Genomic DNA, 16,053 nt, shown 5'->3' on the forward strand with positions numbered 1-16,053 from the left:
GAGAGTGCCTAGCCGGAAGCGGGGCTTCCAGCATTTGAAGTTCCCCTGAATGTTTTCTGCTTCCGCCAAATTCCAGCACTTCAGTTTAGGCACTCAACAGTGTAGGTCTTGCCCAGCGTGTTTATAGAGTGAGTCATTTTCCTTAAAAAAAAAGATAATAATATAGGAAAGAAAACTAGATAAAGTGCCCCTCGGGCCACAGGTCTCCACGAGGGCAGGTCAGGTTGTGGCCCCCTGGTGGCGCTATAATAGGCCAATGTGAAAAGGGTGCCATTTCTTCTTACACCTTGGATGGCAATTGGATGATTTGAGGCATTTTGTTCCAAAAATGTGTTTTGCAAAACTCCACCTGTTGGTGGAGCTATAACAGGCTGCGTTCATGATTTGAGGCTTTTTGTTCCAAAGGGGCCAATCCAGCAAACTTTGAAAGCCAATGTTAGCCAATTCGGATGGAATATGAAATATCGGACATATCCGGCTTGAACACATGACTATAGAGATAGTGTGTAACTATTTGCGGGTTTTTTCAAAAGTCGGCCTCCTGGTGGCGCTATAACAGGCCGTTCTGGAAAGTTTTGGGCAGAGGTTAATCGTTGGCATCCAGGGAGTGTGCGTGCACAAAAGTGCCGGAGATTAGCTATACACAGACGGACGGACGGACACACGGACACACACACGGACAGTGTGCAAAACATACTCTCTCCCCATGCCTTCAGCCTGGTGGAGACAATTATTAGAAGAAATTGCTGCATACTGATGGAATGCTAATATGACACTTATTGTGTCTTGTTGTGTCCAAGTGTCATCATGTCATGAAGATATTATTTATTGGCACTGTCATTGAACACATGTATTATTTAATCTACTCTGTGTAATTACTAATTACCGGTATGGAATGCTACAATTTAATGCTTGAATAAAATGTGTGTCAGAATGCTGATTGTGACTTTTGTGGTGGGGTTTAGTCTGGGGCAATGTTGCACACAATTAAAACTTGCTTTTATCCACTTTCAACCTGGTATCCGTATCCCTTTGGGCATGTCATTTTATTGACAACACATTGTGATGTATTACAAATATGCGTGTGCGTGCGTGCGTGCATGAGTGCGAACATGGGGGATTGTTAGGTGTAAAAACAGGGGGCTCTGAGTAAAAATGGTTAGGAACCACATGAGAGGTTACAGTGACCTATTTATCTTTTCCAGGACTTAGAGAGGCTGTGGTAGGCCTACTATTTCTGGTTTTCATTCGTCTATATCGAGTTGATTATTAGTCGATGCATCCGTAAATGTGCGAGGATGTCTTGTCTGTGTATTTCCAGTTTCTTTGTTAAAAGCTGACAAATGGACGCATAGAAACCAACTGCACTGTACAACGTACTGTATCAAGACCATGCACCCTCCATCACATTAATATTTCTATTGAATCAAGTTCCTAAAAATTATATACATGTCATGCCCAATGTGAATGCATGTCAACAACAATGAAATGCACAGTGAAGAGAATGTGGAATTTCTTCATAATCTATGTAATCCATGCATGCAAAACACTAGTTGTTGTAGGTAGCTAATGTCTACACAAGCATTTGTTGTTATGAAGCAGTTTAAAAAGATTGCTATTTTCATTGGCAAAGCAAGCAGATGGGAGACTACGGTCCCAACCTCTAATTCATTCTTAAGGTACAGTCACACATTGGTGTCAGACACCGATGCTGCAGATGCGTGAATTTACCCATATTGTCCTAGGGGTTGTGGGCAGTTTTACAATAAATCTCTAAAAGAGAATACCAGCACTCACCATTAAGGCACTTTTATTTTATTTATCATTTGGCATGGTACGCTGCAGAGCAGACGGCACAGCGTACGCACTTTAGCGCCATGCCTTCAGCGTTGTTGACACTATATTGCTGTCATTTCGATTGGGCCTTTTGACCTGGGCCTCGATTGGGCCTTTTGAGAAACCAACAATACACAGGGAAGACATATTTATATAATATTCTAACCACACCTGGGGGTCTATTAGAATAATGTTAACTCCACAGACCCATACAAAACAGAAAAAGTACAAAAATCACTGTACTGCATCTTTAACCACTTAACTATAGTTGGATTGAGTGGAATGACTCAGGGCTTGAGGAACCGTATAAAACAGGCCTTCAAAGGACGGCCACCACGATATTCAGTCGCCCTATTACTTTGAATGGTGTTGCTTGTTCTTGATATTTGATACTATTCTCTTTTCGTTCTACACTGATCTACAAGTTGTGATTTTTAGTTGTGAACGTTTTCCACAAATATGGATGCATTGCTGGGGTTCAACTGGTTAAGGGACTCTTGTTTTGCGTCCACATAAATATAGCCTTTTAACAGAAAATTACAGTTTTTGGTAGAACCCTCCACCCTCCATATCCAGGGAGGGGGGTCCCTGGATATACTGATACCCAATCATTATGTAGGAGTAATAGGCCTGTGGCACTGCCTCTTTAAGAAAAAGGAATTAGCCTACTGTTGTAATTATTGTGCTCAAACAATGCCTTTGGTCGCATGATGTACTCACAGCTGGGTACTCATTATCAGGCATGGCGCTGTCTCGTACAGATAAGACTTTTGAGTGTACTCTATTATCTTTACGAGAGTGTGTGTGTGTGTGTGTGTGTGTGCGCGTGCGTGCGTGCGTGCGCGCGCGTGTGGCAGCGATGGCAGTGTCTTGAGTGTACAGGGTTTGATGAGGTCCCAGGTAGGGCTGGGCCTTAATTTTCGTGCCTGTTGAGAACTCTAGTTTTCGCCGGCTGCACTAATAACTTTGGCGTGGGCCCGTCTAGAGTTTGAATGGACAGGTATCAGTCAAAAGGGAGACATCGAAGAGGAAGGACGGGTGGGAAAGGATCAACATATGGAATGTCAGAACAGGTGAGCTCCATAGGCTATATGGCGATCTACGGGTTTGAGGTCAGATGTAGAGTTGCTGGCCGGCTCCATATGCAGATTTATGTTCTTCTCCATGTAGCCTATGGCTATGCAGGGTTTGATGAGGTCAGTGTCGTGATCTTCATATGGAGACGGCCATATATGGAGCGTGTCACAAGGCGTGATGGACTGACGGCCATATGGTGGTGTGACTTGTCATGAGGCGTGATGTCATGAGGCATAATGGACTGACAACCATATATGGAGGCGTGACCTGACTGACGGACGGACAGACAGACAGACAGGTGTTCATAGTAATCTGTGACCTACAGTCGCAATCATTTATTACATAGTAGGCCTATGCATTACTGATTACATTACTGATTTATCTAAATATCTCAAATTGGAACCTAAATATTTTGCAAAAGCGCCAATGGTTTTCTATTTCAATTGGTACGGTATTTTATTTGGATAAACAAAATACACTACTGCACAGTATATCGCCCAGCCTTTAAAGAATGTGTCTAATTTGCTTTTAAGAACAAATTGTATTTAACTTGTTAACTTTCAGAACTTCTCCCTAATTATTTGTACACCTAGAATCTAGGCCCTAGATGGATTTGTGAAAGAATGGGTGCATGATAGCGGTACTAAAGGCACATTGCACAGCAGCACACACACACACACACACACACACACACACACACACACACCTTTTGTACTGCAGCTGAGTATAGCTGAGCACTCATGTGTGCTGTGCATAAGCATCTCTCTGGGCACGTGCACAGGACTCTGGGTACAGTGAGGGAGTGTACTGTTTACTACTGTACATGCGCCAGTCTTACTGTAAGTTACTGGTTAATGTGCAATGTAATGTACCAACCAGGACGCTATACGCTCCACACACACGCCACGTCACTGAATTCCACATACTCTACATGCACTGTGTAGTGTGTGCATCATAAAGCGGACACAATGTCCTCAACTTGCCATACATTTTGATGGTGGCTGGCTCTGGCTCACGTTTTCTGGCCTAATGCCAAACGCGCCATCCAATCGGAGACTAGGGAACGCACATGGTGGGCGGGCAGTGGGCGGGGGCGAGGCCGTGACGCGGCCATAACTACAACTACTACGGGCGAGGCCGCGCCCCCTATCTTCCAAATATGGCAAGTTGAAGTACAAAAGGATATCCTGGATCTCGTGTTGTTGTTGTTGTTGTTACTGGGCGTCTGGAACATTATTTGTGGATCGTCGGGAACAAATCCACAGCTATCTTTCAATCCATACGTGCATACGACGCTTCCTTCCGTATGGAGAGAATCGTGGGATTCTTCCATCATCACACTTTAATCTAGGGAGAAAGTCCGCGGCGCTGCGCTGTTGCATTGCATCCCGCCCATCCCGCCTCGTGTCTGAACGACACACCCACCCGCAGGGGGAGGAGCGGAGGAGGACAGCCCCGTGGTGGTCCCGTGGACTGTATCGTGGAACGGCGGAACACGGAGTTCCAGCGTGTATTGTACATGTGCGTACTACTGCACACACACAGCGTCTGCCGCACAGCCTGGCACACAGACAGTCAGACACAGACACAGGAGCCACACACTAACTCCATCCTGGGTTACTTTACTGCTGTTCCTGCTTCGAAACCGTGGGTCGTGGAACACACAAAAGGTATGATTGATTGATTTAAAAAAATATTTCACATTATGCAGAATGGGTACATTTCAAACGAAAGCACAAGTCAATTAAAAACGGCTATGGACGACACCATGATAAAGCATTTGCACTTGTTCACAACAGGTTCCACCATTTTCAATTAATCAGATAGGCAGGCTTGATGTGGCCATGATATCAGTTTCATTATTTATGTTTTATTCGAGTGTAAATAGATTATCTACTAATATGTAGATGGATAGAAACAAAATATTCTGCTCACTGCAGATCCTATACACTACTGCTATTATGTTATGTGTATTCCAGTTTACTGCATGTTTTCTGTCATTTGCGGAAGGGTCGAGTCATATTGTTTTTGTTTATTATTTTGAGCATAACCCATGCATGTCTCATGCATGTTAATTCATGTAGACCCCCAAATGCATGTTCTACATCGTGGCTACAAGAAAACAGTAGAGGCTGGATGGATTTGTGTGGGGGTGCCTGTGTGTAAACATTTTATATCAGTAGCATAGTCTTTTTTTGTCCTTTTCTCCCTCAAAGTTCAGTTTAATTTGATGATGGAGTTGTCAAATTAACGGATCCACTTCATACCTTACTAGACCCCCTAGTTAATATGTATTTGGCCACAGACCCCCATCTGAAAGGAATGTGTGCCAGGGACTCCCATACAAGATTTGTGTTGTTAAAATGTAATAAATAAATAAAACACTGGTGCAATAACACTCACATACAACCACTGCAACACCCATTGTAACCAACGACCAACTACTCAGCTTCGTTTCTTCCAGGTCCAAAGTTTTCTAGGTCAGGATATACTGATGGAGACGTGTGGCGGTGAGCTCCAGAAACAAGGACATACACATCACAGCGCTGCAGGGAACACAAACACGAGGATGATGAGCACCAAGAGGAAGGCCGAGGGCCACAGCAGGCCAGCGGGCAAACTGCGTACCATGAAGTCCTCCAGGCGTTCCGGAACGGACTCGGAGAGGGACTCCGGTTTCTCAGGTTGGTTCGTCCCTCCCGTAGCAGTGTAAAAAACAGTACCTAAGTAAAAAATGTTGAAGTACTTTTACTTTACTTAAGTATGTGGATCTTTTATATGTTATACTTGTACTCCATCACATCTCAGAGGCAAACATTGTACTTAATGGTTTTTACTCCACTACAATATTGTATCAAGTGAAGTTACTTTGTAGATTTTTATTATTATTACGAAAACATAAAACGCTCTTGAGTCTTTTATACTTCATCTATTGGAAAATGGATGCGACACCTTGTGAGCTAGATCTGCTCTTTTTTTCCTTCTTTTTTTTGAGAGAGATTTAGATCACACGTTTCGATAAAACATCCTGAGTACTTCTTCCACCACTAACTGTCCTCGCCGCAGTCTCCTATGCCTTCACTGTGCAGTGTGTCACATGTTTGCAACCTACTTTCTTAACCCCCCCCCCCCCTTTGACCTGTAGATGTGGGCTCAGTGAGCGCGCTGGACATCGCCGACTCGGAGGACTCTCCCCGGGCTGTTGTGGGCTCCAGTTCTGGAGCGCAACCCTCCCAGCTGGCAGTGGTGGGGGGCTCCTACTCCAACCTTTCTCCTGTGATCATCATGAACAATGTCTTACTCAAACAGGTATGCTGCTACACACGCACACACGCACGCATGCACGCACGCACGCAGGAACAAACAGAAAGGGGGTCACACTGTATACTAGTATAGCACAGTTTCTGACATTAACTCAATGCTTTCAACTCACCTGCACTAGTCTATTACACAAATATACCTAGGCCTCCCACTAAGCCTCCCACTACTGCGATATATGGTGGATCATGTTCCTGCACAACATGACTTCTCGCTGAATAGCCTATTAGCCATTACACAGACCTGTGTCTGTGCAAGAAGTAAAAGCCAATGAAATTGCTAGTAGTACTTAAAATGCCTCTGGAGGCACCCGAGTAGCTCATTTGGTGGTAAGAGTACCACATAAATGAGGCGACTAGTCCTCACAGCTGACCTGGGTTCAAATCTGACCTTTGGCTCTTTGCCCTCTCTCTGCTCACTGTCTCTATTTACGTAAAACAATATATATACCGTTTCACTTGGCGTCTTGTTATAGTTCCCCTTTGTTACAGCCACAACAAAAGAACATTTGACATGCTCATAATCCAAGGCCATGGAGACAAGGTTGCATAAACATCCTGAGCTTTACCAGAGAGTGTGCACTGTAGCAAGTGTCCGCACATTTCTCGCCCGATTGAAAGCTATTGTAACGAGCTCAAATATTTATCCACATCCTCCTCACAAGAGGCGTGAAAAAAAAAGGAGGTGATTGCTCGGATGAAGGCAACAGAGCCTGTGCATGGTGCAGGGTGCATTACGTTCTAGTTCGTTCAAAGCTCAAACTACGCTCTTGGTTTAGTCAAGATTTCTTACATCAATTTCGTTCTCGTCTAAATTCTAGCCCAGGGCGGACTGGTAGTGCTGTGAGTGACTGGTAGGGGTAGTTCCTGACCTCCACGGGGGCTCCAACAAACACAAAATGGGAGGGCAGTTTCTGTCACTGCACTACACTGGAACTGGGCTGGATATTTGTGTTCCGTCAGGTGAAAAGATGTGGCTGGTGACTTCCTGTGTATCAGAGGACACATTAGTTATTAGTATAATGACTAAATTGAAAGAAAAGTGGGAAAATATTGGAAAACCAAAAAGCCTATTGCGACACAAACTCCAATTCAAGTTCTTGGAGTGCCAATTTAGGAGAAATAAACAGACCCTATGCCACAAGCTGACAGCTGACAACATTCTTTGCTCCGCCAAAGCTGACACCAGCTGATCCACCACACCCTTTCTTCAATGAGACACCATATCCTCCAGGGGACTAGTTTTTATAATTTCAATTATTCTATCTACCAAACATTGCCATAACCTAAAGCATTGGTAGTCTGGAGGCCTGGCCACCACACAATGGGCCGTCAGAACTATAGCTTCCTCCCCATAACTATCAGAACAGTGTATACGGTAAATCGGTAATGTATTCTAAACTAACAAACAAGCCACAAAAACACTATACAATGAGCACAAGAAACAAAACGTTGATATGACAGGAAGGCGACTTCGGCTGAAAGAGAGAGAGAGAGATCCTTCTTCAGGCTCCCTTAACCATTTTAAACCTGGCGTCCGTATTTTGGGCATGTCATTATACACAAAATATTATTACAGATCAGGTCACAGCTGAGCTGAGCTTGTATATCAGCTTTTTATTATTATTATTTTGCTATTGTTGTATGACAAATGCAGGGCTTAAGTGGTTAAATCTGGGGCAGGGTCACCCACTAATCACATGATCAAGACCAAGAGCCTCTGGACAGTCAGTCTGTTCAGAGGGGAGAAAAGAGGGGAATAACACTGCAGAAGGACTGCAGAACAACGCAGTTTTGTGCATGTAGTCTCTTATTAATAATAATAATTTAAAATAAATTAAATGTTACTATTTTATTATTGATTATTTTATTATTATCTTAAAATGTTTAAGCAAGAGTAAAATTAAATTAATGTACGCTATATGAATTTAATTTATATTATATTGTCCGACATCAACATGACATCAGTTCAGTAAAAAGTCTTCATACATGCTGATACCAATATATCTGTGATAGGCCAGTATCAGTGCTTCCTTTTTTGATGAGGAAGAGATTGTGCTAGTCTGAAGAGGTTTGCCTGCTGAATGACCCATCTCTAATTTCTGTACTGTGATTTCTGTCCTTCCAGCCTGAGACCCCGCCTGCTCTGAAGCCCTGGGGGTTCAGTCCCGCCGTGGAGGTGGTCCAGCCAGTGGTCCAGCAGCCTCAGGTGGTGTTTCTGCAGCCGGTGGTCTCTCGCTCTAAGGAGGCCACCTCCAAACACAGACGCCCCAAGAAGTATCTCCCCATCCTCAAGTCGTACCCCAAAATCGCACCCCATCCTGGAGGCGGCCACGGCTCCTCGGGAAGAAGTACCACTTCCTCTTCTTCGTCGTCTGGTTATTCCTCTTCTTCCTCTTCTTCTTCAAGCTCTGGAAGAAGTGGCATTTCCAGACACCGTGAGCGCTCTCATCACAGGCACAAGCACCAGCAGAGAAGCCCATCTGTTTGCTCTAGCAGTAGTTCCTCCACAGCCAGTCTGCCCCCTGCCTCTGGCGCTGTACCACCTTTGCTTCTTCGGCGCCTCGCTGCTCCCCTGACGGACAGCAGCAGCTCCAGCAGCCCTTCCAGTGAGAGGCCCTCGCCTGCCGTCAGCCGATCAGGGTTGTCTCCCAGCCAGTGTCTCACTCCCTTGCACTGCTTCGAAGACCCAGAAGAGGCCCTGCCACTCCCCGACGCGGCTCCCTGCATCGGCGCCGCCGCCGAGCAATACGGCAGCAGCGGATGCACCGATGGCGAGCCCGACGCCAAGCGGAAGCGTTTCTCCAACACTTACAACATCCTGAGCAAGTCCGGGCTGCTGGACATCACGCTCAGAACCAAGGAGCTGCTCCGGCAGAACCGCCGCACTCAGACGGACTTGGACCGACTCAAGGAGGACACCGCGCTCTTCCTCAAGGCAATGCAGAGTTGGGACAGTAGCGTCTTTGTCCGGCTACAGGGCAGCCTCAAGGAAGAGGACCGAGAGAGGGAGAAAGAGAAGGGTGTCCAACTCCAAACCACTGACTAGACCTAGACTAAAGGTCAGATGGTAATCCTTTAGACTCAGATTGGGGGAAAGCATGTTTGGGGGTTGTGGTTGGAGCTCACAAAAGACATGCTGAGCTGGCAGTAATATGACCCACAACAAATCCACCCCCCAGCCAGCCATAGCATGCTGTGACCTATATTCTGTCTGCAGTCTGCTTTCAGAAAGTCACTGGACAGTCATTGTTGGTGTGGTGGTCCATGACCATGTCTGCATCTCTTCCACCGACTTCCTCTTAACCACTTTCAATATGGTGTCTCGATTTTGGGCATGTCATCAAAGTTGAAAACCTTGATTCAAAAATAGCAAAAGTAGCAGAGCTGAAATCTCTTCATAGTTCATAGTGACACGACACTTTTGTCAGCTATTTTTACCAATGCGTCATATGGTTGACTATAGTTTCTGACTTAATATAGTGCCACTGCAGACTTGAATAAAAAAAGAAAAGAAAAACGCCACTGGCCTGGGGATGAATACATTCTGTAGATGAAAATCTATGAGGATGGATATTATTTTTCCCTTGCAAGTGCACAGCACAAAGTGTCTGGTGGATCTAAAATTGAAAGAAAATCTGATACTTCTAATCAGCTCTAGCCCCATTGATGCTGAGGTGCACTTCAACTCAACAGCACTTGTATAGATACTTCAAGAGCAGCTTTTCAAAAGAAACGGAAATTCTGTAGAACGCCAAAATATGCTTATGTCATTGAAATGACAATGTGGCTTTATCGGCGAGAGCATAATATCGGGCTCATTCATGTTACACTGAATGTGTCCGGTTCCTCAGACCCAGAGCTATTGAGAGAGTTACAACAATCCCATAGACATCCCTTATAAATGTATCCATATAATATTCAGTTCAATGAATGTAATATTCATATAATATTCAATCAATTATTGCCTAAACCAACTTACACATGATTTGGAATTAGTTTTGTTGTGCTCAGACTCTGAGATGACAAGAAGAATGCTGAAGTAATGCTTGCCATCGGGAGACCAAACACTACTGTGTACTTCCAAATCCTCAATAATGGGTGTCGATGAAGCACATGCGACACATGAATCGTGTGATCGTGTCGCGGCGATACCAATAATGCCTCAATTCTCTCTTTTCAGTGTGTTGGCTCAGACCAGTCTGCATCTCGAAACAGGAGAATACTGTGCCTCGAGTCTATGGTTCTATGGAGTCTATTATGGTTCGTGCTGTATTCGGAAACGTTTTGAGTCCTGTTTGGCACAGTTCTGGGATAGGCCACCACATTCTCTCTAAAATAACATTCCCATCATGTTGATGGAATGCTGGTTATACTTTGCTACTACGAGTGTAGTAGCAAATGGTTCATTCAAGCATTAACCAGGTCAGGTGCCATCGAGGTATGGACTGCACTTCCTAATCACAATCTATTTATTTATGACTTTGTGGGTTGTTTTTGTCTTTTTTAAGGGCAGGGGATATCATTATTGTGTGTGTATTTTGCATCACTTGTTACAAACTAAGTGTACAGTTGTTTCTGTTCTGAGTTTGTATTTGGAATGATGAATTGCGGGAGAAACTTTAAACTGAATCGATGCGGGCAAAAACAGCCCTCAAGACAATTCCACTAGGGAAATGCAATAGTGCTGCATCAACAAGACCGTTTGATTCAAGTATCTTTTTTATATAACAAACAGAAAGTGAACACTGTGGTTCACCATTGTAAATACTTGACAATACTGACAGAGTTTGTGTCACAGCGTTTCTCCATTGTAATTTTGTTTCTTTTCTCTTTTTTTAAAACTGTGTGTACAGTGTAGAATAACGCCTTAATATCAAACATGATATTAGTTTAAAGGGTTTGGATTTGCACTGAGTAGCTCCCCAGCAATTTTATACTGAGAGGTACTTTGAGGCAGCTATTGTGGCGCATGTGAAACAGTCTGCAACGGTCTGTTTTTTAGGTTTACACTTTATTTGAAGTGTCTAAGGCATTATAAGCACAATATAAGCTGATATGGGCTATTCATACAGTACATTGCAAAATCATGTTGATTAAATTAACCTCATTCATTACCTCATATGAAATATACATTACCTCATATGAAACCTACATTATTACCTCATATGAAACCTACACGCATTATAATAATTTATTATGCCATGCAATGTGTTATAAATAACGCATATGTTTTTCATGTCTGTGTTGCGATTTTTAAAATTAGCCGTACAGATTGACCTCATGTGTTAGGATGTGAAGATTGTATGGAGTTTAAGCATGGTGTATTATGATGATTACAACGCACTCACCTGGCTTACGGTCGTGTATGTATGATGCCTTTCATTATTTCCTTTTAAAAGGATGATTTGTATTCTTCTGGTCTTCTTGTAATGTGCTTTTGAGTATATAAATAAGTTCTTGTTAAATTGTCAAAGCGAAGGTTTGAAATGCCGTTGGATACTTTTTTTTTCACCTATTTTTATTTATGTGTTGCTGACTGTAAGAAACTGGGCAGATGCGTCAGATTAAAGAAAAGAAAAACGAAATTATTTCAATGGTCATGATTTGTGCTTTGTTCTTCATTGTAATGTAATGTTTCTCCCGTGCTTAGTGAAAGCCTTAGGGAGAAACCTTGTTTTCTGGTGGTTGAGATTTCCTTTTTTCTGTGTACAGTGCAAATGGTAAGCAAGAACAAAGTGACAGTTACAAACTTCTAGATTAGTTTGGGGTTTTGGCCTACTAAAAGCATTATATGATATGATCTGCCAAAATGGTTTATTAATGTGGTATTCTCATCACTCGTAATATCATAGAATCCAAATTTTCACTCGGTATCCCATACCACACACATTCTGCCATTTCATTTGGAATTAAGGCTTACATGTAAAAAAAAAAAACAGATTGATGGTTTAAAAAATTCTCAGCTGAAATCCATAGTATATTTACCAGTGGAGCAAGTGCTGACAAGTGGCATATATCTGAAAAGCTAATAGTGACTGATAACATCAGTCGGGATCTGCTTTAGAGTCAAAGGCTTATCGTGTCTGCTGGCACAGCACTGAACCACCACCACAACAAAAACACATTTATGTATTAGATAGAGCATCTGACATTGATTCACTGTAGCCCAAACAGCAGCTCTGTTTACGTGCTGTACTGTAGATCCTCATGGGTCTAAGAAGCCACAGCTGTGCTTCACTAGAACAGTGGTTCTCAAAGTGGGGTCCGGGGACCCCCAGGGGTCCTTGAGGGAGCTCCAGGGGGTCCCCAGCTAAATGATAGATCGTACAGGAACCAAATGGACCCTTATAGGTCTGTAACTGAGAGTGTACAAATGGAACCAAACGGACCCTAACGAGTCAATTTGGTTCCATTTGTAAACTCTCAGAGTTCAATTAACATTGATTTGACTATTTTTACAATTATACATTGGGGTCCCAGAGATAGAAATGCCACAGGGGTCTGGGGTCCCAGAGATAGAAATGCCACGGGGGTCCGTAACCTAATGCACTGGGTCGTTGAAATAAAAAATGGTTGAGAAGATTTTAGAAAATCTTCTCTTATGGGGGTCCCTGGCATATAAAATGAGGGTCTGTGGGCTAATAAGTGTCAATTTGGAGGTCCTTGACATAAAATAGTTAGAGAACCACTGCACTAGAATAGGGCTAGCTGTGGGTTCCTTGAAGGTGATCCAGCAGGTCCCCAGCAAAGAAAAATCACTTGAACCCTATTCTATACGTTGGCTATACAAATGTATAATTTGGGGTCCTCCTGGACATATATGATATATACTACATTTAATAAATACCTGTTACTTCCTTACATCAGAGACACATACTTCCCACAGATTACACACCCAAAGCGAGTTTGAATCTATGACCAACGACAAAAAATGCCATACCTAGCCTTAGGGAGAAATACATCAATGTACAAACACAGCAGCAAGATTTGTGAACTGTTGCGACAAAATAAAGTTAGCTAATTGTAACCCAGGTTTATAATTGTATGTCTGTTTGTATGGTCACGGTACCATCTACATCAGTTCGCAGCTCATCACACCGATCACTCAGTCACACCAGTTTGGAATCAACAATTATCCCCACACCCTATAGTATCCTAGTACAGCACTATTGTCTCAGTCAGTAGGTGCGTTTCCATAAAGCCGTTTTTTTGCGCATTAAGGCTCTTGCGCAAAATCTCCTGGAAACACATCAAAGTGCGAATAAGTCCCCATTCGCACCTCGCAAAAACACTTTTTCGAGGTTGCGGATTTAGGCTTTTTCGAAAAAAGGGAAATGCGCAAATAGTGTATGGAAACACTTGCGGAAAAGGTTTTTAATTAGAAAGCATTGAACTCGCATTATATCGCTTTTGAACAGTTGGAAAATAAAATAAAAACCGATGGGGAGGCAGTGGAGTGAACGGTGCATGGGAGGGTGGCTAGAGGGAGAGGGAGTGATGTTGTGGATACATATAAGGTCCCAATTTACTACTACCCGATCCGTCCGATTAATAATTGTGTAGTGTGTTCAAAGATCCCCAACCCGACTCCATATGAAGTCTGAATCCTCCCGAGTTGATCGGGGCGCTCCGATCATTTTGATATCTGGATCGCTAGGCCTACTGTATGGATGCACAGTTGCACACACACACACACACACACACACACACACACACACACACACACACACACACACGGTGTAGTAGACTAAACTTTTATATAACCTAGCTGCCTGGGTCCCTGCAGGCTATTCGATTTCGATCCATGCATATGCTTCATCTATTCTTATATATTCATTGCATAAGATAAGCAACCTAAACGTGTAGGCTAAGTTATTTACAACTGTTTGCAGCTGCAATCAATCAATTTACAGTATAAACGACCAGTATGCTCCAATCGAGTCCCGCGACATGGCTACATGTGCCCCAAATATATTAAGACAAGCATTACACAACAAATCGTTCTTTGTACGTTCTTTGACTGTATAGGTGTCAATACTGTGAAAGCAGCAGATGCCCGCTGGCTTGCTGTAGACTTGCTGACGGTCGGTCAGCCGCTGACCAGGGATCAGATTACAGCGCAGTATATCTGTATATGGGGTCCCGTCCGAAAATTGAGAGCACGCACAAGCGCATCAAATCCCTAAATCAATGGTGTGAAACTGTGAACATGGATTAGGACTACTTTACATGAGCCTCACTTTACTGGCAAACAGTGCCAACTACTGCATATTTAATGAACTTATTTCATATGCGCATTTTATCAGTTTAATGGAAACACCGACAATTCGCTTTTCTTTTTTCGACTTAATGAACATACGCTTCCTTTTTTCGCAAAGGCTTAATGGAACCGCACCTAGTGAGGTGCACATCACTGGCTGTGGCAGGTATGTATCTCTTCTTCTACAAACATTTTTTACTCTTCATTATCAAACTTTATATTAACACTGATCAACATTGGTTTTAGACCTCCAAATACTACACTGGTGAACAGAACTGGTGAGGTGGATGAGTTGTAGAACTTGAACTGAATTGGTGAGTTTATTTGAAATGTTTGAACTGTTGTTTGATTTTGGTTATTTTCAGTTTGAAACTTAAAGGATTATTTGATTTGACATTTGTAAAGGATTGTTTGATTTATATGCTTGTAGATCAGCTATTTTGATAAGATATTTAATTTGGCCTTTTTGTGTTTAGGCCAGGTTTTTCCCTTTATACCATGAAACTCCATGAATGATGATGAACACAATGGCGAGCTAAGTCCCAGATAAGAGACAACACCTGTTTTCTGTCCTACCTGGACGGTAGGACCTCTGATTCACACAAACACACAATTCCCTCTCATAACTACTCCATTCACAAACACACTGCCTCACATTCCCCCTCTGACTTTGAAGTGACTCTAACAAACCATGGACAATGGACAATTGACTGAGTTGGACTGAATTTACTTTGGTTTATATCTGAACTGTTTTTTACTTTGTTCTCTTTTTACTTCAATATATCATCATAAACATAACTCTCTTGGGTTCTTTATGTTTTCAATGCAAATTCCTTCCACCATACGCCTACTTCTGACAGCAGTACTGGTCCAAACATATTCTTTATCACCAAGTATATGCTACATAATGGAATACAACCACCCTAAGGACTACTATCTGTACCAAGTAGACCTACTACACATGTAAACAGAGCTGCGACCTTTAAACACATCTTAAATCAGATTTTTGTATACTATTTAAATAGTCTTGAGTAAAACAAATGCTGCAATTTGTCCAGAAGTGACTGCAAAAAAAGTTGCTATTTCATAAAAAAAACCTTTATACCCTGTATAACATGTATATAATGATGTGACATAGCTCTGTCTACAAAATGTTGTACCCCCTCCAACTGTATACAACTTTCCCCATTTTCAACTGTTTTTATTGTATTTTGACACTTGAAACAATGAATCTCAATTGAAATGAAATGACTCTCAATTGAAATGAAATTAATCTCAATTCAAATGAAATTTATCTCAAGTTAATTGAAATTAAATTAATCTTTTCATTTCAATTGAGTTTCATTTCAACCGAAAAATGTGAACCGAAAAATGTCAACCTGAACCGAATAATGTAATTTTGTTTCCCAGCATTGGCCAGGTTATTGTCAATCAGTTAATCAAAAGCTATTGTCACAACTACAGGTGCAGGCTGCATTGAGGTTCATAACCAACTGCCCTATAGGACTCATCACTGTACTCTGTATGCCTAGTCAGTGGGTTGGAACTCCTTAACGTCTC

At 42.6% G+C, this 16,053-nt stretch overlaps 1 protein-coding gene across 2 annotated transcripts; it reads left to right on the top strand.

Annotated features, from left to right (window-relative positions):
* Window positions 1-4,395: 4,395 nt before the first annotated feature.
* On the top strand, window positions 4,396-10,563 carry cipcb (CLOCK-interacting pacemaker b). Of its 2 annotated transcripts, XR_013792035.1 has the most exons (5): window positions 4,396-4,583; window positions 5,378-5,597; window positions 6,059-6,222; window positions 8,359-10,362; window positions 10,523-10,563. XR_013792035.1 is itself a non-coding variant. In XM_079525805.1 (4 exons), exons 2-4 carry the CDS (start codon window positions 5,408-5,410, stop codon window positions 9,277-9,279), a joined length of 1,275 nt encoding a protein of 424 aa, XP_079381931.1. In that variant the 5' UTR covers window positions 4,396-4,583; window positions 5,378-5,407; the 3' UTR covers window positions 9,280-10,563. The 2 variants fall into 2 exon arrangements, 1 of the variants encoding a protein (XP_079381931.1); XM_079525805.1 differs by having other exon boundaries at window positions 8,359-10,563.
* The last annotated feature ends 5,490 nt before the right edge of the window (window positions 10,564-16,053 follow it).

This window comes from Electrona antarctica (genome assembly GCF_951216825.1).
Source record: "Electrona antarctica genome assembly, chromosome: 17".
In the NCBI taxonomy this organism is placed as follows: domain Eukaryota; kingdom Metazoa; phylum Chordata; class Actinopteri; order Myctophiformes; family Myctophidae; genus Electrona; species Electrona antarctica.